Source organism: Oncorhynchus nerka, linkage group LG20, assembly GCF_034236695.1.
Source record: "Oncorhynchus nerka isolate Pitt River linkage group LG20, Oner_Uvic_2.0, whole genome shotgun sequence".
In the NCBI taxonomy this organism is placed as follows: domain Eukaryota; kingdom Metazoa; phylum Chordata; class Actinopteri; order Salmoniformes; family Salmonidae; genus Oncorhynchus; species Oncorhynchus nerka.
This window is the reverse complement of record NC_088415.1, coordinates 20,099,214-20,125,545: the sequence shown is the minus strand read 5'-3', so window position 1 is coordinate 20,125,545 and position 26,332 is coordinate 20,099,214. Positions and strand designations below refer to the sequence as shown.

At 43.0% G+C, this 26,332-nt stretch overlaps 1 protein-coding gene across 1 annotated transcript; it reads left to right on the top strand.

Annotated features, from left to right (window-relative positions):
• The first annotated feature begins 145 nt into the window (after positions 1–145).
• Positions 146–24,620, top strand: slc17a9b (solute carrier family 17 member 9b). Its single transcript, XM_029621501.2, has 13 exons — positions 146–876; positions 1,779–1,976; positions 7,008–7,147; positions 7,710–7,809; positions 8,204–8,334; positions 14,866–14,962; positions 16,560–16,656; positions 17,105–17,192; positions 17,322–17,356; positions 17,482–17,597; positions 19,364–19,419; positions 19,538–19,567; positions 20,011–24,620. Exons 1-13 carry the CDS (start codon positions 743–745, stop codon positions 20,187–20,189), a joined length of 1,401 nt encoding a protein of 466 aa, XP_029477361.1. The 5' UTR covers positions 146–742; the 3' UTR covers positions 20,190–24,620.
• The last annotated feature ends 1,712 nt before the right edge of the window (positions 24,621–26,332 follow it).

Here is a 26,332-nt window from a genome sequence, read left to right as displayed (position 1 = left end):
CATCTGATTGCAGGTTATTATATAACGGTGCCGACTGCCGATTCTTGGTAGTTGATACCTCATCCAGCCTAGGGCAGATGAACCAACTCTGTGAATACGTTATGCAGCATCACTGGCTGTCCTATGAGCAAGGATGACAACGCCAATCACATCGCAGCAGGGCAACGTCAAACATGAGTTGAGAAATTCAGGATGATTTGGCCATTATAGACTAACATTCTGTGGTATCCTATGCCTGGGACATTAGTTGTTTTTTCTCTCTTTTTGCTGTGCAATCCGATCGGGTATCATTCAGGGAATAATATAATGTCTAGAATATTGCACAGTCATGGTGAAGCGCTAGAACCGGATAGCCATGCCGCGGGTAAAGAAGACTGGGAATTTTCTCTCTGACCAAATTCATGCTGTTTTTTGAAAAGGACTGAGTCGCTTTTTTAATGCTGTTTCCGATGTAACCTACTGTTGGCAGGAAGAACTGCGTGGCTGAAAAAAATACTGACACGTGGATTTATCGTCAAACTCAAGGCGATCCGTCTCTAATCACCCGTGCACTTTTTATCACACGGCAGTAACATTATGGATTGGCCTACACGGTAATCGAAAGGAAATGATACATCGGTATCATCGCGAACATCGAACAAGCGTTTATTTTTGTCGACTTTCTTCACTCATTCCATAGCCTACTGCGCTGAATTGTAAAGTGCAGGAGACAGCAAATCAAATCGTATACCTCTTTCGTTGAATGGCAATTCTGCAAAAACATGGAAAGAACTCTAGTCCAGATTTGGTCTGCCTCAAAGAAAAAACCACAGACAAAACCGGGGTCGCTGGAGGTCATCAGAAGAAGTGGAGTGAACCGAATACGTATTGGCCAAGGTAAATTTACGACGATTTTCAGTAGCCAATCTCACGTTTTTCCCACAGTCTATAAGTGTTCATCTCAACGTAAAAACTACCATAAGGAAATGACACACCCTTTCTTTATATGTTTTTAACCACACATAATATAATAACATATGAGAGATTGTTAGTTCCTTATTTAGCAAATGCCATACAAGTTTGCAATGATTCCGGCTCCTATATAGTTTACTGTAATGTGTTGGCATTGGCAAATTATATTTTCAGAAAATGTTTCTCTCCCTTGATTTCAGCAAACATCAAATCTACCACTCATACACATGTAGCTTTGTTTTTGATACTTTGTTGCTACTTTTGAGTCCAAATGTAACACTGCTAGGAGGGACATTCCCAAATAAATACTCGACTTTCTTATTAATCAGATGCCTGTCAACTGGTGGTCTCAAGATTATTTTAAAGCTAACTTTACTAAACTGCACACACATAGCTTTGGGGAATTTAAAAGCTTCTAGGTCTAGGAAGTCTGATAGTCAGGCATTCCTGGAATTTTATTAAAGGCATGATAGCCTAATCTTTGCTTTGACTTGCCAACTAAGAATTCAGCCAAATTCACTCAAATAATTATCATATAATGAGATTTAGGCCTAACCTATCTAGTTAACACAATTTAGCCCAGTCAAATTTAGACGTTTCAAGTTCTGTGAAAATGCGTAGTTGGTTTAGTTTAAGTTCCAATTTGCCATTTACAAGAAACAATCAGAATAAATGCACAGATGTTGGTTTTACTGAGAATATCACACCTACTCTTACTCACACCCACACATATTGTCACTTACACACACCGAACACATTAATGTACCTCTCACACACATCCCTGTTTTCTGCTAGTCACACTTATGTCCTCTGTCCCCGCAATGCAGACCCCTGGCGCGGGTATGGACGGTGGTGCTACTGCTGGGGACCTGTCTGCTGTACTGTGCCCGCGTGGCCATGCCCATCTGTGCCGTTAGCATGGCGGAGAAGTTCAACTGGACCAAGAGGGATCAGGGCATGGTGCTGGGTAGCTTCTTCTGGGGTTACTGCTTCACACAGGTCCTCGGAGGCTACGTCAGCGACAGGTGGGCAACAAGAGGAGATGATTATACTTTATTGCCTGTTTGCACAACCTGCAGCTGCTCTCATTACATACAATATCTAGAATAAAAAGTGTCCACGTTTATTCACTTTTAAACACAGATGGACAATGGGGTCCTATGAGCCCTGAAATCTAAGAATGAAATAGCCTAAAACTTTGTCTGTTTTACACGTCTGTTTGGGATTTAAGTGAACAAAAAGAAGAGCAGTTGTTGGTAATATCAATTAAAAATCGATCTGCTTTATTACAATAATTCAGGGAGAATCCCTCCAGAGCAGAAGCAACAAAAAACTAATGGAGACAGGCCCTTTATCAAGCTGAGAGGCTGGTACGAAGTCAAAGCAATATACAGTGACTTTGCCAGCTGCTACAGAGTCACAGTGTTCATAATGTCATCAATACATTAATAATCAGTGTGTCCTAGCTCCTAGTAGTTTGACGTACTGAGTGCTCTGGAGCAGGTTTTCATCAAGGATCTCTGTACTTTGCTCAGTTCATCTTTCCCTCGAACCTGACTAGTCTCCCAGTCCCTGCCGCTGAAAAACATCCCCACAGCATGATGCTGCCACCACCATGCTTCACCGTAAAGATGGTGCCAGCTTTCATCCACACGTGATGCTTGGCATTCAGACCAATGAGTTCAATCTTGGTTTCATCAGACCAGACAAATCTTGTTTTTCATGGTTATGAGATTCTTTTTGTACCTTTTGGCAAACTTCAATTGGGCTGTCATGTGCCTTTTACTGAGGAATGGCTTCCGTCTGGCTATTCTACCATAAAGGCTTGGTGGAGTGCTGCAGAGATGGTTGTCCTTCTGGAATGTTCTCCCATCTCCACAGAGGAGCTCTGGAGCTCTGTCTGTGACCATCTGGTTCTTGGTCACATCCCTGACCTAGGCCCCTCTCCCCCGATTGCTCAGTTTGGCCGGGCGGCCAGTTCAAGAAAGAGTAGAAAGAGCATCATTCTTAAATGGAAGGAGGCCACTGTGTTCTTGGGGACCTTCAATGCTGTAGAATTTTTTTGGTACACTTCCCCATATCTGTGCCTCAACACAATCCTGTCTCAGAGCTCTAAGGACAATTCCTTCGACCTCATGGCTTGGTGTTTTCTCTAACATGCATTTTCAGCTGTGGGACCTTTTATATTGACACCTTTCCAAATCATGTCCAATCAATTGAATTTACCGCAGGTGGACTCCATTCAAGTTGTAGAAACATCTCAAGGATGATCAATGCAAACAGGATGCACCTCATAGCACAGGGTCTGAATACTTATGTAAATAAGGTATTTTTGTATATAAAAATACATTTGCAAAAATGTCAAAAACTTTTTTGATTTCATTATGTGGTATTGTGTGTAGATTGAGAATGTTTATTTAATTCATTTTGGAATAAGGCTGTAACGTAAAGTGGAAAAGGGGAAGGAGTCTGAATACTGTGTGTGTGTGTGTGTGTGTGTGTGTGTGTGTGTGTGTGTGTGTGTGTGTGTGTGTAGCTTCTTTAAATATTCCTATTACAATTTACATCTTACAGCTGCTCCATCAGGACAATACAGCCTATAAAACAAGGCATTTTATATGAATCATATTCACTTTAAAAACACCCTATTACAATGCTATTACCCATTGGCCCTAAAAGCAAAAGAACCGAGGGATGGTGATAGAATGTCATGGTAGAGAGATTCTACTGCACAAGCTGTAAAGGCCCTCAAACTCTTTATTTTCATTGTTCCTCTCCTATAATAAGGGACTGATTTAGACCTGAGACACCAGGTATGTGCAATTCATTATCAGGTAGAACAGAACCAGCAGGCTCCGGACCTCGTAGGGTAAGAGTTGAATACCCCTGCTGTAGAGTATGAATGGAATGTCGTTTGGGGAGATTTGAGGTTGAGAGGCTAAGAGTCATGAGTGGAATTTGAAGGGAAGTATGTGACTGTTAGTATGATAATGTCTCTGTTGTTTGAGGAAGACCCAGCATTTGTGCCTGTATCTAGGTGGTGAAAAGGGTGCGGTTCTCTTGGTTACAGGAATGACGTTACTGGTTAGTTGTGTTTTCTTTGTATGCTGCTCCCATTCAAAGTGGATCAAATCATCCAGTCAGTACTTTCTTAATTACCCTGCCTAACAGTTGTTTCCTGGTTAGAAATATTAGTACCAAGACATGTAAATGGCCTACAGACTGAAATATCAGTGTAAAACGTGTTCGTAAAATCATTCTCTCCATCTCTTCACATGGCAGGAGAAGCTCAGGGTCATGTCACATGTCAACAGAAATAAGCCATCGGAGAGTTCCAAGTTCAGAAGCCTCTGCTTTCAACTCCACCCCCCAAAATCAATGAAGTGAAATAGTATTTTGACTAAACTCTACTAGAGCAGTGCATATTTGGTCTAAACACCTTTGGCAGAAACCTGAAGCTATTATCATATCACTACTGATATCTGTTCAGTCCTTTCAGATGTTAGAGGAAGGAACCAGGAAATATGGAGTTATTCATTGGAATTATGAACTGGGTGGTTTGAGGCCTGAATTCTGATTGGCTGAAAGCCATTGTATATCAGACCGGGTATGACAAAATGTTTATTTTTACTGCTCTAATTACGTTGGTAACCAGTTTGTAATAGCAGTAAGGCACCTCAGGGGTTTGTGGTATATTGGTTATATACCACACCCCTTTGCCTTGTTGCTTAAAAGTAGCCTCATTTTTCTTGTCTTCTTTTCTTCAATTGCATTGTTCTGACAACACAGGAGAGATGAAAGCCTCCTGTTGGAAACAACTGGATAACCTGGTTTCATATACACTGAACCAAAATATAAACGCAACATGTAAAGTGTTGTTCCCATGTTTCATGAACTGAAATAAAAGATTCCAGAAATTTCAATATGCATAAAAAGCTTATTTCTCTCAGATTTTGTGCAAAAATGTGTTTATATCCCTGTTAGTGAGCATTTCTCCGTTGCCAAGATAATCCATCCATCTGACAGGTGTGGCATATCAAGAAGCTGATTTAAACAGCATGATCATTACACAGGTTCACCTTGTGCTGGTGACAATAAAAGGCTACTCTAAAACGTGCAGTTTTGACATACAGCACGATGCCACAGATGTCTCAAGTTTTGAGGGAGTGTGCAATTGGCCTGCTGACTGCAGGAAGGTTCACCAGAGCTGTTGCAAGGGAAGTACATTTCTCTACCATAAGCCACCTCCAACGTCGTTTTAGAGAATTTGGCAGTACGTCCAACTGGCCTCACAACCGCAGACCACGTGTATGGTGCCGTATGGGTGAGCGGTTCGTTGATGTCAACGTTTTGAAAAGAGTGCCCTATGGTGGCAGTGAGGTTATGTTATGGGCAGGCATAAGCTACGGACAAGGAACACAATTTAATTTTATCTATGGCAATTTGAATGCTCAAAAATACCGTAACGAGATCCTGAGGCCCATTTTCTTTCAGGTATCTGTGACCAACAGATGCATATCTGTATTCCCAGTCATGTGAAATCCATAGATTAGGGCCTAATTGATTTATTTCAATTGACTGATTTCCTTTAATGAACTGTAACTCAATAAAATAAATGACATTTTTGCATGTTGTGTTTTATATTGTTGTTTAGTGTATGTCCGTGTTTTTAAGAATAGTTCAAATGAAGAAAGGTAGATGAGGAAATGCATGTTGCACTGTTGAGATGCATAGGCCTATAAATATCTTCCCTCAAGGTTGAATTGTTATCATGGGGTTATAGTACTGTGTCTGTCCCTTAGGTTGTATATCGAGCGTAACTGTCAACATTATCTTTGTTTCATCACTCTCTTCACCTCAGGGTTGAAGGAGGGGGTTAGTAGTGTAGTAGTAATGATAATGTTATATAACTCCATCTCTTCCCCTCAGGGTTGAAGGAGGGGGTTAGTAGTGCAGTAGTAATGATAATGTTATATAACTCCATCTCTTCCCCTCAGGGTTGAAGAGGGGGTTAGTAGTGCAGTAGTAATGATAATGTCATATAACTCCATCTCTTCACCTCAGGGTTGAAGGAGGGGGTTAGTAGTGCAGTAGTAATGATAATGTTATATAACTCCATCTCTTCCCCTCAGGGTTGAAGGAGGGGGTTAGTAGTGCAGTAGTAATGATAATGTTATATAACTCCATCTCTTCCCCTCAGGGTTGAAGGAGGGGGTTAGTAGTGTAGTAGTAATGATAATGTTATATAACTCCATCTCTTCCCCTCAGGGTTGAAGGAGGGGGTTAGTAGTGTAGTAGTAATGATAATGTTATATAACTCCATCTCTTCCCTTCAGGGTTGAAGGGGGGGGGGGGTTAGTAGTGCAGTAGTAATGATAATGTTATATAACTCCATCTCTTCCCTTCAGGGTTGAAGGGAGGGAGGGGGGGGGGGTTAGTAGTGCAGTAGTAATGATAATGTTATATAACTCCATCTCTTCCCCTCAGGGTTGAAGGAGGGGGTTAGTAGTGCAGTAGTAATGATAATGTTATATAACTCCATCTCTTCCCCTCAGGGTTGAAGGAGGGGGTTAATAGTGCAGTAGTAATGATAATGTTATATAACTCCATCTCTTCCCCTCAGGGTTGAAGGAGGGGGTTAGTAGTGCAGTAGTAATGATAATGTTATATAACTCCATCACTTCCCCTCAGGGTTGAATGAGGGGGTTAGTAGTGTAGTAGTAATGATAATGTTATATAACTCCATCTCTTCCCCTCAGGGTTGAAGGAGGGGGTTAGTAGTGTAGTAGTAATGATAATGTTATATAACTCCATCTCTTCCCCTCAGGGTTGAAGGAGGGGGTTAGTAGTGCAGTAGTAATGATAATGTTATATAACTCCATCTCTTCCCCTCAAGGTTTGACCTGTATTGTAATACTGTAGTAATAACCATGTTATGACTTTCTTTCAGGGCTAGAGGTGACACTGTGTATAATTGTAACAGTAACAATAGTGTTATATTACTGGAGAGTGTCTGTAGTTATAGTAAGAGTATTATTTCCATCTGTGTCCCTCAGGGTTGGAGGTGAGAAGGTGCTCCTCCTCTCTGCGGCGGCCTGGGGGGCGATGACAGCCTTCACGCCCGTCCTGGCCCACTTCTGCTCTCAGCCCATCTTCTCCATGACGCTGGCCCGCTTCCTTATGGGGCTGCTGCAAGGTCAGGGGTCACTGGGCACTGGGGGCTAATGAAAAGCTTGGCTGCATCTCAAATCACTCCTTTATGTATTCCTAAATAGCGCACTAATTATGACTAGAGACACATAGGGAAACTGGGATTATGACTAGAGACACATAGGGAAAGCCTGACTAACCGGTGCCTATATGTAGCCTCGCTACTTTTATAGCCTCGCTACTGTATATAGCCTGTCTTTTTACTGTTGTTTTATTTCTTTACTTACCTATTGTTCACCTAACACCTTTTTGCACTATTGGTTAGAGTTTGTAAGTAAGCATTTCACTGTAAGTAAGCATCTACACCTGTTGTATTCGGCGCACATGACAAATAAACTTTGATTTGATTTGAAACTGGCATTATGACTAGGGACACATAGGGAAACTGGGTTATGACTTGGGACACAGGGAAACTGGGATTATGACTATGGACACAGGGAAACTGGGATTATGACTAGGGAAACTGGGATTATGACTAGGGACACATAGGGAAACTGGGATTGTAACTGGTGAACAGAGGCATTGAATGTGTGTATGTGTACCTCTAGGTGTCCACTACCCGTCTCTGGCCAGCCTGTGTTCTCAGAAGGTGGTGGAGAGTGAGAGAGGATTCCTCATGAGCACTGTGGGCAGTGGCTCCTACCTGGGGTGAGTCTAGCTCTGCAGCACTTCCTGTTTAGACGCCGATCTAAGGTCTGTTTTGCATTTCCCCCACTAAGGGTTTAGGATAGATTTGGGTGAAGGTAAACTAGTCCTAGATCTGTGCCTTTGGGCAGATTCTACTGCTGTTGTTAAGGTCATGTGCTATGGAAGCCAGGGTCAGACATTTATCTTTGGAGTTGGGGAGTGATGACAACATATAATTTTGGGCTGGTCATAAACAGCTCATCAGGGGGCCACAGACGTCTCCAGTCAGGAGCTCTCCACAGATGTTCTTGTTTTGCCATTTTAGTAGTAAACCATAAATACACAATGAGGTGCACAGCTAAAGCTCTTTGAACTACCGTCTGTGTGTGTGTGACCATGCTGTTGTCTCCTGCAGAACACTGGTGATTGGGGGGGCTGGTTCCCTCATGCTGGACCTGTATGGTTGGGAGAGCGTGTTCTATGTGTCAGGCATGCTCTCTGTCCTCTGGGCGTACTGCATGTGGAAATACCTGCTTAAAGGGGAAGGTAAGGTTTGTGTGTTTGTTTGTTTGACCAGGTAGGCCAGTTGAGAACAAGTTCTCATTTACAACTGCAACCTAGCCACGATAAAGCAAAGCAGTGCGACAAAAAACAACAACACAGAGTTACACATAAACAAACGTACAGTCAATAACACAATAGAAAAATCTATGTACAGTGTGTACAAATGGAGTAAGGAGGTAAAGCAATAAATAGGCCAATTGTAGTGAAGTAATTTCAATTTAGCAAATTAACACTGGAGTGATAGATGTGCAGATGATGATGTGCGGGTAGAAATACTGGTGTGCAAAAGAGCAAAAAAGTAAATAAAAACAATACGGGGATGAGGTAGGTAGTTGGATGGGCTATTTACAGATGGGCTGTGTACAGCTGCAGCGATCGTTAAGGTGCTCAGATAGCTGATAGTTAAAGTTAGTGAGGGAGATATAAATCTCCAACTTCAGCGATTTTTGCAATTCGTTCCAGTCATTGGCAGCAGAGAACTGTAAGAAAAGGCAGCCGAAGAAGGTGTTGGCTTTGGGGATGACCATTGAGAAATACCTGCTCGAGCGCGTGCTACAGGTGGGTGTTGTTATGGTGACCAGTGAGCTGAGATAAGGCAGAGACTTATACAGTCGTGGCCAAAAGTTTTGAGAATGACACATTAATTTTCACAAAGTCTGCTGCCTCAGTTTGTATGATGGCAATTTGCATATAATCCAGAATATTATGAAGAGTGATCAGATGAATTGCAATTGCAAAGTCCCTCTTTGCATTCAAATGAACTTAATCCCCCAAAAACATGTCCACTGCATTTCAGCCCTGCGACAAAAGGACCAGCTGACATCATGTCAGTGATTCTCTCGTTAACACAGGTGTGAGTGTTGACGAGGACAAGGCTGGAGATCACTCTGTCATGCTGATTGAGTTCGAATAACTGGGGCGGCAGAGTAGCCTAGTGGTTAGAGCGTTGGACTAGTAACCGGAAGGTTGCAAGTTCAAACCCCCGAGCTGACAAGGTACAAATCTGTCGTTCTGCCCCTGAACAGGCAGTTAACCCCCACTGTTCCTAGGCAGTCATTGAAAATAAGAATTTGTTCTTAACTGACTTGCCTAAAGGTAAAATAAATTAAATTAAATAACAGACTGGAAGCTTCAAAAGGAGGGTGGTTCTTGGAATCATTGTTCTTCCTTTGTCAACCATGGTTACCTGCAAGGACACACGTGCAGTCATCATTGCTTTGCACAAAAAGGGCTTCACAGGCAAGGATATTGCTGCCAGTAAGATTGCACCTAAACCAACCATTTATCGGATCATCAAGGACTTCAAGGAGAGCGGTTCAATTGTTGTGAAGAAGGCTTCAGGGCGCCCAAGAAAGTCCAGCAAGCGCCAGGACCATCTCCTAAAGTTGATTCGGCTGCGGGATCATGGCACCACCAGTACAGAGCTTGCTCAGAAATGGCAGCAGGTGAGTGCATCTGCACGCACAGTGAGACTTTTGGAGAATGGCCTGGTGTCAAGAAGGGCAGCAAAGAAGCCATTTCTCTCCAGGAAAAACATCAGGAACAGACTGATATCCTGCAAAAGGTACAGGGATTGGACTGCTGAGGACTGGGGTAAAGTAATTTTCTTTGAATGCCCTTTCTGATTGTTTGGGGCATCCGGAAAAAAGCATGTCCGGAGAAGACAAGGTGAGCGCTACCATCAGTCCTGTGTCATGCCAACAGTAAAGCATCCTGAGACCATTCATGTGTGGGGTTGCTTCTCAGCCAAGGGAGTGGGCTCACTCACAATTTTGCCTAATAACACAGCCATGAATAAAGAATGGTACCAACACATCCTCCGAGAGCAACTTCTCCCAACGATCCAGGAACAGTTTGGTGACGAACAATGCCTTTTCCAGCATGATGGAGCACCTTGCCATAAGGCAAAAGTGATAACTAAGTGGCTCGGGGAACAAAACGTCGATATTTTGGGTCCATGGCAAGGAAACTCCCCAGGCCTTAATCCCAGTGAGAACTTGTGGTCAATCCTCAAGAGGCGGGTGTACAAACAAAAGTTTGTCAGACAAATTCTGACAAACTCCAAGCATTGATTATGCAAGAATGGGCTGCCATCAGTCAGGATGTGGCCCAGAAGTTAATTGACAGCATGCCAAGGTGGATTGCAGAGGTCTTGAAAAAGAAGGGTCAACACTGCAAATATTGACTCTTTGCATCAACTTCATGTAATTGTCAATAAAAGCCTTTGACACTTATGAAATGCTTGTAATTATACTTCAGTATTCATTAGTAACATCTGACAAAAATATCTAAAGACACTAAGGCAGCAGACTGTGAAAATTCACATTTGTGTCATTCTCAAAACTTTTGGCCAAGGCTGTAGATGACCTGGAGCCAGTGGGCCTGGCGACTAACATGTAGCGAGGGCCAGCCGACGAGAGCATACAGGTCGCAGTGATGGGTGGTATATGGGACTTTGGTGACAAAACGGATGGCACTGTGATAGACTGCATCCAGTTTGCTGAGTAGAGTGTTGGAGGCTATTTTGTAAATGACATCGCCAAGTCGAGGATCGGTAGGATAGTCAGTTTTATGAGGGTATGTTTGGCAGAGTGAGTGAAGGAGGCTTTTTTGCAAAATAGGAAGCAGATTCTAGATTTAATTTTGGATTGGAGATGCTTAATATGAGTCTGGAAGGAAAGGTTACAGTCTAGCCAGACACATGTATTTGTAGTTTTCAACATATTCTAAGTCAGAACCGACAAGAGTAGCGATGCAGGTGTGGGCAGCAATCGGTTGAAGAGCATGCATTTAGTTTTGCTAGCGTTTTAAGAGCAGTTGGAGGCCACAGAAGGAGTGTTGTATGGGATTGAAGCTCGTTTGGAGGTTTGTAAACCCAGTGTCCAAAGAAGGGCCAGATGTATACAGAATGGTGTCGTCTGAGTAGAGGTAGATCAAGGAATCACCCGCAGCAAGAGCGACATCATTGATATATACAGAGAAAAGAGTCGGCCCGAGAATTGAACCCTGTGGTATCCCCATAGAGACTGCCAGAGGTCCGGACAACAGGCCCTCCGATCTGAAATACTGAACTCTGTCTGAGAAGTAGTTGCTGAACCAGGCGAGGCAGTCATTTGAGGCTGTTGAGTCTGCTGATAAGAATGTGGTGATTGACGGAGTCGAAAGCCTTGGCCAGGTTGATGAAGACAGCTGCACAGTACTGTATTTTATCGATGGCGGTTATGATATCGTTTAGTACCTTGAACGTGGCTGAGGTGCACCCGTGACCAGCTCAGAAACCGGATTGCACAGCGGAGAAGGTACGGTGGGATTCGAAATGGTCAGTGATCTGTTTGTTAACTTGGCCTTTGAAGACTTTAGAAAGGCAGGGCAGGATGGATATAGGTCTGTAATAGTTTGGGTCTAGAGTGTCACTCCCTTTGAAGAGGGGGATGACCGCTGCAGCTTTCCAATATTTAGGAATCTCGGACAATATAAAGGAGAGGTTGAACAGACTAGTATTAGGGGTTGCAACAATTTCAGAGGATAATTTTAGAAAGAGAGGGTCCAGATTGTCTAGCCCAGCTGGTTTGTACGGGTCCAGGTTTTGCAGCTCTTTCTGAATATCTGCTATCTGGATTTGGGTGAAGGAGAAGCTGGGGAGGCTTGGGCAAGTCGCTGCGGGGGGTGCAGAGCTGTTTGCTGGGGTTGGGGTAGCCAGGAGGAAAGCATGGCCAGCCGTAGAGACATGCTTATTGAAATTATCGTGGATTTATCGGTGGTGACCGTGTTTCCCAGCCTCAGTGCAGTAGGCAGCTGGGAGGAGGTGCTCTTATTCCCCATGGACTTTAGTGTCCCAGAACTTTTTGGAATAAGAGCTACAGGATGCACATTTCTGTTTGATAAAGCTAGCCTTTGCTTTCCTAACTGACTGTATGTATTGGTTCCTGACTTCCCTGAAAAGTTGCATATCGCGGGGACAATTCGATGTTTTTTGTGCATGTCGAGGGCAGTCAGGTCTGGAGTGAACCAAGGGCTATATCTGTTCTTAGTTCTGCATTTTCTGAAAGGGGCATGCCTATTTAAGATGGTGAAGAAATTACTTTTACTGACGGGATGAGGTCAATATCCTTCCAGAATACCCGGGCCAGGTCGATTAGAAAGGCCTGCTCGCATAAGTGTTTTAGGGAGCATTTGACAGTGATGAGGGGTGGTCGTTTGATAGATAGATGGGGGGCAATCAATTCACATATGCTGTCCAGGGCACAGCTGGGAGCTAAGGGGGGTCTATAACAGGCGGCGATAGTGAGAAATTTATTTCTGGAGAGATTAATTTTTAAAATTAGAAGCTCGAACTGTTTGGGCATAGACTTGGAAAGTATGACAGAACTTTGCAGGCTATCTCTGCAGTAGATTGCAACTCCTCCCCCTCTGGCAGTTCTATCTTGATGGAAAATGTTGTAGTTAGGGATGGGAGCCAGGATTCAGACACAGGAAGGACATCAGGGTTGGCCTGGTTGCTGAAGCAGTGAGTATAATAAACTTCGGGAGGAGGCTTCTGATGTTAACATTAATGAAACCAAGGCTTTTACGGTTACAGAAGTCAACAAATTAGAGCGCCTGGGAACACACAGGGCCTGGCTTAACCTCTACATCACCCAAGGAGCAGAGGAGGAGTAGGATGAGGGTACGGCTAAAGGCTATCAAAACTGGTCGTCTAGTGCATTGGGGGCAGAGAATAAAAGGAGCAGATTTCTGGGTGTGGTAGAATAGATTCAGGGCATAATGTACCGATAGGTATGGTAGGGTGCGGGTACAGTGGAGGTAAATCTAGGCATTGGGTGACGATTAGAGAGGTTGCATCTCTGGAGGCACTAGTTATGCTGGGTGAGGTCACTGCCTGTGTGAGAGGTGGGACAAAAGAGGGATCTGAGGCATGTTCAGTGGGGCTATGGGCTCCGCAGTAAAATAAAATAATGATAACTACCCTAAGCAACCGTATACAAGGCATTTTAACATTCGAGAGACATAAAGCGAGGCATAAAGCAATCACCGGTGTTGTTTGGGAGAGCTAGCTAAGACAACAACGGGTAAGACAAGAACAGCTAAGACAAAAACAACAACAGGTAAAATGGCAATGAATGGGCAGAGAGGGTAAGTTAAATACATACAGGGCCTGAGTTTGAGGCTGGGGCCGACAGATAAACAAAATAAACAAAAATGGAGTACCGTGATTAATTAATGAATGAACAGTCCAGCAGGCATCAGCTATGTAGCCAGGTGATCACAGGGTCCAGTGAACAGCAATAGATGAAACAGGGAAGCCGTTAGGTAGTTGTTACTAGGCTAGCAAGCGGGGGACATGGCGTTCCTAAAGTTAGCAGGCCGGTGCTAGCAGAAGCGTTTTCACCAACAAAGGCCGGTTGAGGACATCGGACAGGATTACATTGGCAGACCAATCGTGATGGATCGGCGGGGCTCTGTGTCGACAAATGGTCCAGGCCAAATGGCAAAAGATGTATTGTAGCTGGAGTAATTTTGTTTGCTAGCCGGGAGATGCGCCTGGCTCGAGGCTAATTGGTGCTAGCTTCGGGACAAGGGCGTTAGCCGGCAAGCTGCGATGATCCGATGCAAAGGTCCAGAGCTTACGGCAGGAATCCGGTGATGTCGTGGCTTCTAGTCGTGTTAGTGAAGAGTCTGGGAGGCATCAGCTGTGTAGACGAGTGATCATAGGGTCCACTGAGCAGGACGGGAGATGGGTCTGTCTCAAGGCTAGCTTCGGAGCTGGGCCACTCTGGAGTAATGGTCCAAAGCTTACGGCAGGAATCTGGTGAAGTAGTGGAGAAAAGCAATCCGATAAACTCAGGGTTGATATCGCGCTGTGCAGACTGGCGGGTATTATCCAGGCTATCCAGGAGGTTCTAGCTATGAGGTCTAAAAATAGCAGATCCGTATCACAATTGGGTGAGGTGGGTTGCCGGAAGGTATGTTAAATTTTAAAATGGAAAAAGAGAGAGGAAAAATATTGAAATATATACAAAAAAGACAGAAAAAACTAATTTACACGGACAATGACAAAACACTTCTGCTTTGCTACGCCATCTTGGATTAACCAAGATGGCGTGTGTGTGTTCTGGGTGTGTGTTTATGAATCTGTGTGGTGATGAGAATATGCATATCTAACTGAAAGTTAACAAATGTTCAATTTCACAGCTAGACTATTTTCTGCAAGTGGTGGTATTTGATGTCACTCAAATCTAATTGTATTTGTCACATGCTTTGTAAACAACATATGTAGAACAACACTGAAATGCATACAGGCCCTTCCCAATAATGCCTGAGAAAAATATAGAAAAAAATCATAACACATGGAATAAATACACAATGAATAAAGATGCTATGTACAGGGTTAGCCATCTGACCTTATCACTATTATGAACTACCTCTAAGCACCACATTGAGCTCAGAATTGCCTCTTTCTCGCTCTCTCTTTGCGTCTCTTGCTCTCTCCGTCTGTCTGTCTGTTTGTTCCAGGTCCTATCATCACATTGGAGTCACTGGGTAGTGGAGGGCCCCAGTCCAAACTGTCCAGGAGACACTGGCTGCGCCTCTTCAAACAACCTGCTGTCTGGTGAGATAAGGCCCACACTCAATGGTGTGTGTGTGTGTGTGTGTGTGTGTGGTGTGTGTGTGTGTGTGTGTGTGTGTGTGTGTGTGTGTGTGTGTGTGTGTGTGTGTGTGTGTGTGAGAGAGAGAGAGTGAATGGACAGCCTAAACAGCTGACTGCCTGCAGTCTTGAATGAGGTGGAGATATAATAACATCCTAGCCTGTACCTAACTGACTGAAATAGAGGTCTAGTACATTGATTCAGTTCTGTAGTCTCTCTCCTTTCTGATCAGCTCAGTTCCCTGCAGATGTTCCCGTCTCAAAGGCTTCATTCATATCCTCTGTGCCTCTCTATTGGCTGTTATTTATAGAACCATATAGCAGACCATGCAACTGATCCGCCCTGTGTACAATGACAGGACTTGTCAGGCTCATTGGTTTCATTTCCTGTAATGGCTCATAGTTAAACTAACAACTAAACAGAAGAGCAAATGTTGCCGATTATGTGGGTGAGGGTTGGTGTGAGCGTGGATTAATATCACGGACCGACACTGTTAAGTTCATGAATGAGTAAAGGTCAGTGGAGAGAGCCATTTAATTTATTTTTGTATTTTATTTAACCTTTATTTAGCTAGGCAAGTCAGTTAAGAACAAATTCTTATTTACAATGACTGCCTACCCCGGCCAAACCCTCCTTTAACCCAGACGACGCTCTGCCAATTGTGCGCCGCCCTATGGGACTTCCGATCACGGCCGGTTGTGATACAGCCTGGGATCGAACCCGGGTCTGTAGTGATGCCTCTAGCACTACGATGCAGTGCCTTATACTGCTGCGCCACTCAGGATCCCATTTAAACAGTCTGATAAAATATATAATATCAAATCAACAGTCTGATATTGCTTGATTTTATGTTGAACAGGCACATTAATTAAACTGTGGTGGGGGCCTATACATGAGTCATTATAGCCAGTAATGACTTGTGTATACACTGAGTTTACAAAACATTAGGAACACCTTCCTAATGAGTTACAGCCCCTTTTGCCCTCAGAACAGCCTCAATTCGTCGGGCTATGGACTCTACAAGGTGTCAAGCGTCCCACAGGGATGCTGGCCCATGTTGACTCCAATGCTTCCTGCAGTTGTATCAAGTTGGCTGGATGTCCTTTGGGTGGTTGACCATTCTTGATACACACAGGAAACTGTTCAGTGTGAAAAATCCAGCAGCATTGCAGTTCTTGACACAAACCGGATGCACCTGGTACCTACTACCATACCCCGTTCAAAGGCACTTAAATATTTTGTCTTGCCCATTCACCCTCTGAATGGCACACATACCCAATCCATGTCTCAATTGTCTCAAGGCTTAAAAATCATTCTTTAACCTGTCTCCTCCCCTTCATCTACACTGATTGAAGTGTATTTAACAAGAGACATCAATAAGGGATCATATCTTTCACCTGGATTCACCAAGTCAGTTTATGTCATGGAAAGTTTGTACACTCATTGTAGCACCTTGTATTTTGTGTCTTTAAAATGGTGTAGCCTATGAGTCATAGAAGTGGTACACTAACTTATTTATATATTTTTGTTCTCTCTCTTTTGTGATTATCCTCCCTTCAGTGCTGTGATTATTACGCACCTTTGCACGGCAAGCACCTTCTTCACATTGTTATCATGGCTACCAACGTACTTCAAGGACACCTTCCCTGACGCCAAGGTAACTTAACAACCCCCCCACTATCCTACCCCTCTCACTCCTCTCCCAATCCAACCCCCCAGAAGACAAAACAAAACTTGAAATTCCATATTTCAGTTCAAGGCTGGAATGACAAAGAGAACAAACATTCTTAAGTGTTCATATAAATTGACTCAAAGCTAGTCAGACCCTGCATCTGACAGACCTGTGTAACACCAATAGAGGGTGCTGTAGACATGGTGCAGATGTGAAACCCTGCTAGCTAAGGAACTGAGATATTCCCTCATGTAATCAACGACATAAAGTAATTACAAAAGAACCATTTCAAAAGAAGTTGTAGGAAAAAAATATGTAAATCAAGTTGGGCCTTTTGTCTCTACATATTAATGATATTCCTATAATCACTTAAACCAATTGTCTTAATGTCATTCTCTGAGCTGTTATCAATGTGATGGTGTTCTCCCCTCAGGGTTGGGTGTTTAACGTTATCCCGTGGTTTGTGTCCATCCCCTCTTCACTCTTCAGTGGCTGTCTCTCTGACCACCTCATCAGCAAAGGTACAGATCGGAATGCTGGTCTGACATCAGGAAACTAAATAAAAGCTTAATTGTTTTGGTACCCTTATGTGATGGTCAAGGGTTTTATCTAGATCTTTGTCCCACATCATTGATTCTGTCTCTCTCTAGGTTATGACACAGCTGCTGTGAGGAAGCTTATGCAGGTACTGTAGTAGTTTGTTCCAGATTCAGTCCACAAATTACCATTGCAAGTTAACTTCGGATTTGCCTGAAGGACCCATTTAATGAAATTGGTGTGTGTGTCTGTTCCTCTGTGTGTCCTCTTCAGTTCTTCTCCATGGGTGTGTCCAGTGTGTTTACCCTCCTACTGTGTGGCACCACCACCTTCCCCTTGGCTGTGGCCTTTGTCTCTGTCACAATGGGTCTCACCACCTTCAGCCACAGGTACTAACGCACGTCCCCAATTACACCCCTAGCCTCTAGACCACTATCCCCTAGGCCTAGGTTCTGACTACAGTGAATTTGAAAAGTGTTAAGACCCCTTGACTTTTTCCACAGCCTTATTCTAAAAAATATATTCATCAATCTACACACAATAACCCATAATGATGAAGCAAAAACAGATTTAGAGACATTTTAAGTAAAAAAAAAAATGGAAATATCCCATTTACATATGTATTCAGACCCTTTAATCGCTGCACCTTTGGCAGCAATTACAGCCTTGAGTTTTCTTGGGTATGATGCTACATGCTTGGCACAGCTGTATTTGGGGAGTTTCTCCCATTCTCTGCAGATCCTCTCAAGCTCTGGCAGGTTGGAGCTGCACAGCTATTTTCAGGTCTCTCCAGAGATGTGTGATCGGTTTCATGTCTGGGCTCTGGCTTGTCCACTCAAGGACTTTCAAAGACTTGCCCCGAAGCCACTCCTGTGTTGTCTTCGCTGTGTGCTTAGGGTCGTTGTCTGTTGGAAGGTGAACCTTCGCCCCAGTCTGAGGTCCTGAGCGTTCTGGAGCAGGTTTTCATCAAGGATCTTTCTGTACTTTGCTCTGTTCATCTTTCCCTCGCACCTGACTAGTCTCCCGGTCCCTGCCGCTGAAAAACAGGGATGGTGCCAGGTTTCCTCCAGACGTGACGCTTGGCATTCATGCCAAAGAGTTCAATCTTGTTTCTTATGGTCTGAGAGTCTTTAGGTGCCTTTTTTGCTCACTTCAAGTGGGCTGTCATGTGCCTTTTACTAAGGAGTGGCTTCCGCCTGGCCACTCTACCATAAAGCCCTGATTGGTGGAGTGCTGCAGAGATGGTTGTCCTGGAAGGTTCTCCCATCAGCAACTCTGGAGGTCTGTCAGAGTGACCATCAGGTTCTTGGTCACCTCCCTGACAAAGACCTTTCTCCCCTGATTGCTCAGTTTGGCCGGGACCCCAGCTCTACGAAGAGCCTTGATGGTTCCGAACATCTTCCATTTAAGAATGACTGTATTTTTGGGGATCTTCAATGTTGCAGAAATGTGTTGCTACACTTTCCTAGATCTGTGCCTCGACACAATCCTGTCTCAGAGTTCTATGGACAATTCATTCGACCTCATGGCTTGGTTTTTGCTCTGGCATATACTGTCAACTGTCAAACCTTATATAGACAGGCGTGTGTCTTTCCAAATCATATCCATTCAATTTAATTTACCACAGGTGGACTCCATTCAAGTTGTAGAAATATCTCAAGGATAATGAATGGAAACAGGATGCACCTGAGCTCATTTTCGAGTCTCACAGCAAAGGGTCTGAATACTAACGTAAAATATGGTATTTTCAGCTGTTTGAAGCTGGTGTACAAAACCAAATGTAAAAGACACAAAAATGTTACGTCAGAAAGGGCAGCATAGAAATAGCGCGCATAGAACATATCTACTGCTTCTTATACTTGCATTCATGCGAATGACAGATCTATAACTCACATTTCTATGTGAATTTGGTCAGGTTGCCCAAAAAGTTTTAAGGATGTGACTGATAAATGTAGGATGTAGACATGGAATAGATCATGTGAACATAAACAGACACTATGTAGGTCCACTTATCTTTGTATGACTCTGGTCTGTCACATTTATAAGTTATGACTCAATATGAAGCAATACCTGAAGCAATTCATGAAACATTCAGATTGGGAGTCTGTATAGCACCTTATATAGCCCCTTATTTACTGTTGTGTCTGGATTCCAGTGGTGTGTCTGTGAACGTTCAGGACCTGGCTCCGTCCTGTGCTGGGGCTCTGTTTGGTATGATACACCAATAACTACTTCATCAACCTCTCAACAGTTTTCACATTTCTGTATTCCTTCTAATGAATATTACAGTCCTGTCAAATATTACAAATGTGTCTATTTTTCATTGCAGGTGTTATGAATACCTGTGGAGCTTTTTCAGGTAAGCATCTGTACCGAGGGACTATAAACTAAAGCTGAAGCCTCTGATGAATCTTTCACCAGCAGTTACAGAACTAGTTGGTTTACCCTTTCATTAACTTCTGATACAAATAATTCATCTGGTTGTTCTGAAGGCAAAACTTTGGGTTGTGTCTCTAACCAGTCGCATTGCCTCTATGCATATTTCATACTGGAATGAAAATAGTTTGTCAGAACTCATTGAGGGAATAGAGCATGACAGTTATGGCTTCAGTTAGGTTTTTGACATTTCAATCGATTTACCTCACACAGCTGGGAATGGGAGGCTGAACTCTTTGTGCCTGTCTGCGTTTGTTTCATGTGCTCAATTGGTATGCCTTTGTCAGAAATTGTTCAGTGTGTCTGAGTGTATTGTGTTTGTTGTATTTTCCCTGCGTATCTGATCGTGTGTGGGGGTTTCTCCAGGTGTGCTGATGGTTTATTTCTCGGGGTATCTGATCGAGGCTACAGGGTCGTGGGCATCTGTCTTTGCCCTCATCACTGTGGTGAACCTGGTGGGCCTGGTCACCTTCCTGGCCTTCGCTGAGGCTCGCCGGGTCGACATCGACTCTTCCAAGGGCCGCTACCACAACATCCACATCTAAATTCATACGTTGGGTTATGGGAACCACAGCTTGCTACCACAACATCCACCTATGTTGTGGACCAGGTTCAACGGGACCAGGTTCAGCACTATCCACATCTGAGTCCCTAAAATAGGACCAGAAACCACATCTGTCTACCACAGAATGCATACCGGAGTCTTAACTATGGGATGAGAAGAGAGAGAACCTTGGCTTGTTAAACGTATCAAAACATCCACATCAGAATTTGAGGAAGCGGTAACAGAAGTGAATGAGTCAGCCCCAGAGCTGTTTGAAAGGCAGCATGTCAGGTCATCGTGCTACAACACATTATCTATATTGTTTAAATAATCTTTCTAGTCAAGTGTTTGAATGTTTGATCGTCAGCCGTCGTTGGGCTGGGATTGTGGAGTAGTAGTCATGGAAACTGGTTTCACACCCAGGTCTGTGTCTATGTTGGAGGAACACAAGGAGAATGACAGATGTTTGAGTTGGTTTAGTCAGTTTGACAGTTGTAGACAGAGCAGGATGTGTGTTTGTGGTTGTGGAGAGAGGCGTTGCTCTGGTGAGAGTATGGGGAATGTAGACTGAACAAGAAAGGGTTGTTTGGGGAGGGGGGGGGCACTAGTAGGTGAGACTCAGTCCCTCTCCCAGCCTCAGACATGACAGTGAGTGACATCTAATTAGAAGGGGACTAATCACCCATAAACCCACTCTGATGTTCTATAGAATTGATCTGCCATCGTCTTCATATCCATGGTTACATGCTCATCATCTTGTCAGTGTGCCTCACTGCATTATGTTTCATCTCAAGCTTTTACAGAGAGACTGTAGCCTCAACATACACTTAGCTAGAAGGATTTGTTTTGTATTAAATTAAGAAGACCTAAGGTTATTATTCTTATTTTTATGAACATAATTGCATGACATGTTCAAATACGGATACCTCAATCATATAGATTTTTTAAATGTCTTTAATTTATATTATGACTTACAGTATATATCAATTATGTTGTCAATCCAGAATGTATGTAGAAAGAGACTCGGTTGAGATTTTGTCATATTTGCTGTGAGTTTGGGCACTTAAAGGAGACTTGGTTGTTGCAGTTCCCCACAGCTGATGAGGCAACCAACTGTCATGTAGTAGACGGTTCCCTGTTTGTTATGGTTACTTCATATTCTGGGCAGGATGTGATGTCATTGGTGAGGAAATCCAACTGTGACAAGAAGTGAATGTATTACGGTGTATAGCTTTATCAGCCACAGTGGGATACTGACACAGTAGGCTTCTAGTAGCTACTCCGTCTGAGTCAAAATACATGTGCAGTTGAAGTAGGAAGTTTACATACACCTTAGCCAAATACATTTAAACTCAGTTTTTCACAATTTCTGACATTTAATCTGAGTAAAAATGTCCCTTCTTAGGTCAGTTAGGATCATCACTTTATTTTAAGAATGTGAAATGTCAGAATAATAGTAGAGAGTGATTTATTTAAGCTATTATTTATTTCATCACATTCCCAGTGGGTCAGAAGTTTACATACACTCAATTAGTATTTGGTAGCATTGCCTTTTAATTGTTTAATTTGGGTCAAATGTTTCGGGTAGCCTTCCCCAAGCTTCCCACAATAAGTTGGGTGAATTTTGGCCCATTCCTCCTGACAGAGCTGGTGTACCTGAGTCAGGTTTGTAGGCCTCCTTGCTAGCATATGCTTTTTCAGTTCTGCCCACAAATGTTCTATATGATTGAGGTCAGGGCTTTGTATGGCCACTCCAAAACTTTGACTTCTTTGTCCTTAAGCCATTTTGCCACAACTTTGGATGTATGCTTGGGGTCATTGTCCATTTGGAAGACCTATTTGTGACCAAGCTTTAACTTGGCTTTAACTGATGTCTTGATGTTGCTTCAATATATCCACATAATTTTCCTTTCCTCATGATGCCATCTATTTTGTGAAGTGCACCAGTCCCTCCTGCAGCAAAGCACCCCCACAACATGATCCTGCCCCCCCGTGCTTCACGGTTGGGATGGTGTTCCTCGGCTTGCAAGCCTCCCCCTTTTCCTCCAAACATAATGATGGTCATTATGACCAAACAGTTCTATTTTTGTTTCATCAGACCAGAGGACATTTCTCCAAAAAGTACGATCTTTGCCCCCATGTGCAGTTGCAAACCGTAGTCTGGCTTTTTTATGGTGGTTTTGGAGCAGTGGCTTCTTCCTGTCGTGATAGGACTTGTTTTACTGTGGATATAGATACTTTTGTAACTGTTTCCAACCAGCATCTCCACAAGGTCCTTTGCTGTTGTTCTGGGATTGATTTGCACTTTTCACTCCAAAGTACGTTCATCTGTAGGAGACAGAACGCGTCTACTTCCTGAGCGGTATGATGGCTGCGTGGTCCCATGGTGTTTATACTTGTGTACTATTGTTTGTACAGATGAATGTGGTACCTTCAGGCGTTTGGAAATTGCTTGAACCAGACTTGTGGAGGTCTACAATTTATATTCTGAGGTCTTGGCTTATTTCTTTTGATTTTCCGATGATGTCAAGCAAAGAGGCACTGAGTTTGAATGTAGGTCTTGAAATACACCCACAGGTACACCTCCAATTGACTCAGAATCAGAAGTTTCTAAAGCCATGACATTTTCTGGAATTTTCCAAGCTGTTTAAAGGCACAGTCAACTTAGCGTATGTAAACTTTTGACCCACTGGAATTGTGATATAGTGAATTATAAGTTAAATAATATGTCTGTAAACAATTGTTGGAAAAATGACTTGTGTCATTCACAAAGTAGATGTCCTAACCGACTTGCCAAAACTATAGTTTGTTAATTAACAAGACATTTGTGGAGTGGTTGAAAAACTAGTTTTAATGACTCCAACCTAAGTGTATGTAAACTTCTGACTTCAACTGTATTTATGATTCAAGATGGTGGAATTTGTGGTTAGTACATGGGGACCATCTTTATTCACCTTCACATTTGTTTCAAAATCACTATTTATCAGTTGTTGTAATGTAAGTGAAGGCAATTATTTCACTGATATTGTTTCATGTCACCAAATGCTTTACCAATTGCTGATCGTTCGCTGAATAAGAAAGAGTCTGAAGTTCATCTACTCTTTTCTTACCCTATCCAGTATAATCATTTGAATCATCTGTCTTCTTATTATTCTAGTTGATTATGAGTGGGCACATAGGCTCTTAAGCTAAACCCATAGAAAGTTGTCTGAAGGCAGAATGTCTTCAAAAAGTCATGTGTACAACGCCTGGATGATGTTGGCATTGACCTCAGTGGTATTGTGGGATTTGTAGTTTGGGGTATACTTGGAGAACCGATCAGTAAAGTCCACTGCCTGCTAGAATAAAGGCTCCTGGGCAGCTGAATTCTGGGAAACTACGGCCTTGATTACGGTCCGGGGTCACGATAAGGTCAAACAGGATGACGTCGAATCAGAGTTCTGTTTTTGAACTTTTGATAGAAATGTTCTTGTTACTGAAAGCATAATCAGTGTTTACCTGTAGATGCATATATGAAGTAAACTCACATATATAACTGCTTTATACCTTAGGGCCTAGCATACAAGAGGTAACGCACATATTAGTGACAGGTTACTGTACAAAAGCGCTGCCATTCTTTCTCTGACCAATTTGTGGTCTGTTTGTTTACTTTTTTGTAAACTAAATACCCAACATTTTAGAGTACATAAGCTGGCTGAGAACTTTATTTTAAAGCTCTTTTCATTTAACTTGCCTTAGCTGATGATTGTTTTGAAATGCCTTCATTGCTTGTCTGTTTTTGTAAAAATCAGCGTTGATGTCCATCCAGTAGGAATTCAGTCAAATCAGCGTTGATGTCCATCCAGTAGGAATTCAGTCAAATCAGCGTTGATGTCCATCCAGTAGGAATTCAGTCAAATCAGCGTTGATGTCCATCCAGTAGGAATTCAGTCAAATCAGTGTTGATGTCCATCCAGTAGGAATTCAGTCAAATCAGCGTTGATGTCCATCCATTAGGAATTCAGTCAAATTAGTGAGTGAATTGAAATTCTAATAGAAAAATGGCATCTCAATCAGGATTTTAAATTTTCTTGAAATGGATTTTAGATTGAATTGATCCCAACCCACTCTCATATGCCGTCCTTTGTTTTGCTTCTGTGTCATTTTGTAAAACACAGTAACACAACGCAGCTTTGTAGTTCTGCCCCGAGACTTAGAACCATAGATTTCTGACTTTATGCTTCCGCCCACCATGTCACCAAGCTGTATGGCTTCCTGCTAAACGATTATTTTTGATAAGATAATGTGAGATATGTATTTTAATTATATATAAAATAAAAGATTGCAACATGTTTATGCAAAATAAATGCAGTATTCTATTGCTTCAAAAATCTGTTGTATTTGTAAGCTTATTTTATTGAACTTGAAATAAATAACTATTTTGTCATCTGTAGTGAGTTGTTTGACCATTCTTTAAGTTGAGTGATGTGGTTTGTTTGACATGTACTTTCACCTCCTACCACACAGGGGCAGCACTGAGCTTTTAATCAGACACAAAGTAGCTCATTGGAAAAAATCACTTTAGAAAGAAGAAATACCCGTGTGTGTTTATGTATTTCTTTAAGATTGCAAAGACTTGTTCCTCCCCAATCAGATTTTTCTTTCCTTTTTGTTGTATCATGGCCACTCAGAAGGATTCTACTTTCTTTTCTGTTTTTTGTACTTTACCATACTTGTTGTAGAAACTGTACATACACACAACGTTGTGATAACTGATGAGCAATAGTAAAACAACAGAAAAGCAACATGCACCTTATAGTGGGCACCATGTGCTCTCAAACAACCATCACCAGATCTCTCCGTGTCTCAGCTGTGGAGTGGCAACTGGTGCAGGCAGGTCTCTCCCATTCACACTCCCCTTCCCTCTCTTCAGGCCCAGCCTCAGCCAGGCTGGCGGTATGTATGGGGTGGCACCATATGGCAGGACGCTGTGTGCCATGTTGGTTAGCTGGCACAGCCCCACGTGTGAACGGCCAGACGCCAGTCAACCCAACCCAACAACACCACTCTCAAGGGACCAAAGGCTCAGGTTACTATGGAGACCGGTGGCTTGTGGCCGTCACAGGGGCAATGGATGGTGAGGTGGTGTGGGGGGGGAGTCAGAGACCAAGGATTGGATGGTTGTGGTTGAAGCCATTGAGTTCTGTAGTTAGTTGATAGGCAACATAGAATTCAAAATATTATGATGGCTGGAGCAGGGAGTTGCGGGTTTTTAGGCAATGTAGTTGTTATAAATGTATAAAAGTCTGACACTGTTGATGATTTTATTTTATTTGACACCTGCAACACAATCTGAAGACTGTAGACTACAGGTCCCATACGGAAGGCAAGCAGGAAATGCACTTTACACCATGCCTCAAATAGTCTGAACACAGATACCTTTTCTTGTCTCCTTTCCTCTGAGACCTCTGATCTAACTGGACTTGACAGTTTGTAGTTATGAAGGGTAGGGACAGGGAAGGGTGGAACAAAGTCGTCATTTTAAGATGGGTAGACTCAAATTGTCTCGAAATGGCAGAGGTCATGCAGCTTACTCATAATCATGATGAGTGGTCCACAAGAGGAACCTACCCCACATCTTCTAGCCTTCAGTGGGCCCTGTTAGAGTACTTACTAGCCTATAGGAAGGCCACGCTACAGTAACCTACCATAGGAGGGTCTCGCTAGAGAAACATATCATAGGAGGGTCTCGCTAGAGTAACCTATTATTGGAGGGTCTCGCTAGAGTAACCTATTGTAGGAGGGTCTCGCTAGAGTAACCTATTGTAGGAGGGTCTCGCTAGAGTAACCTACTATAGGAGGGTCTTGCTAGAGAAACATATCATAGGAGGGTCTCGCTAGAGTAACCTATTGTAGGAGGGTCTCGCTAGAGTAACCTATTGTAGGAGGGTCTCGCTAGAGTAACCTATTATAGGAGGGTCTCGCTAGAGTAACCTATTGTAGGAGGGTCTCGCTAGAGTAACCTATTGTAGGAGGGTCTCGCTAGAGTAACCTACTATAGGAGGGTCTTGCTAGAGTAACCTATTGTAGGAGGGTCTCGCTAGAGTAACATATCGTAGGAGGGTCTCGCTAGAGTAACCTATTGTAGGAGGGTCTCGCTAGAGT

What these genes read in the sequence shown, in the direction of transcription:
- slc17a9b (XM_029621501.2), top strand. Translation starts at nt 743, where the DNA reads ATGGCAATTCTGCAAAAACATGGAAAGAACTCTAGTCCAGATTTGGTC. An exon ending in ACACCTTCCCTGACGCCAAG is followed by an intron (nt 16,657 to 17,104) that starts GTAACTTAACAA and finishes TTCTCCCCTCAG; the next exon opens with GGTTGGGTGTTTAACGTTAT. An exon ending in CTGTGAGGAAGCTTATGCAG is followed by an intron (nt 17,357 to 17,481) that starts GTACTGTAGTAG and finishes TGTCCTCTTCAG; the next exon opens with TTCTTCTCCATGGGTGTGTC.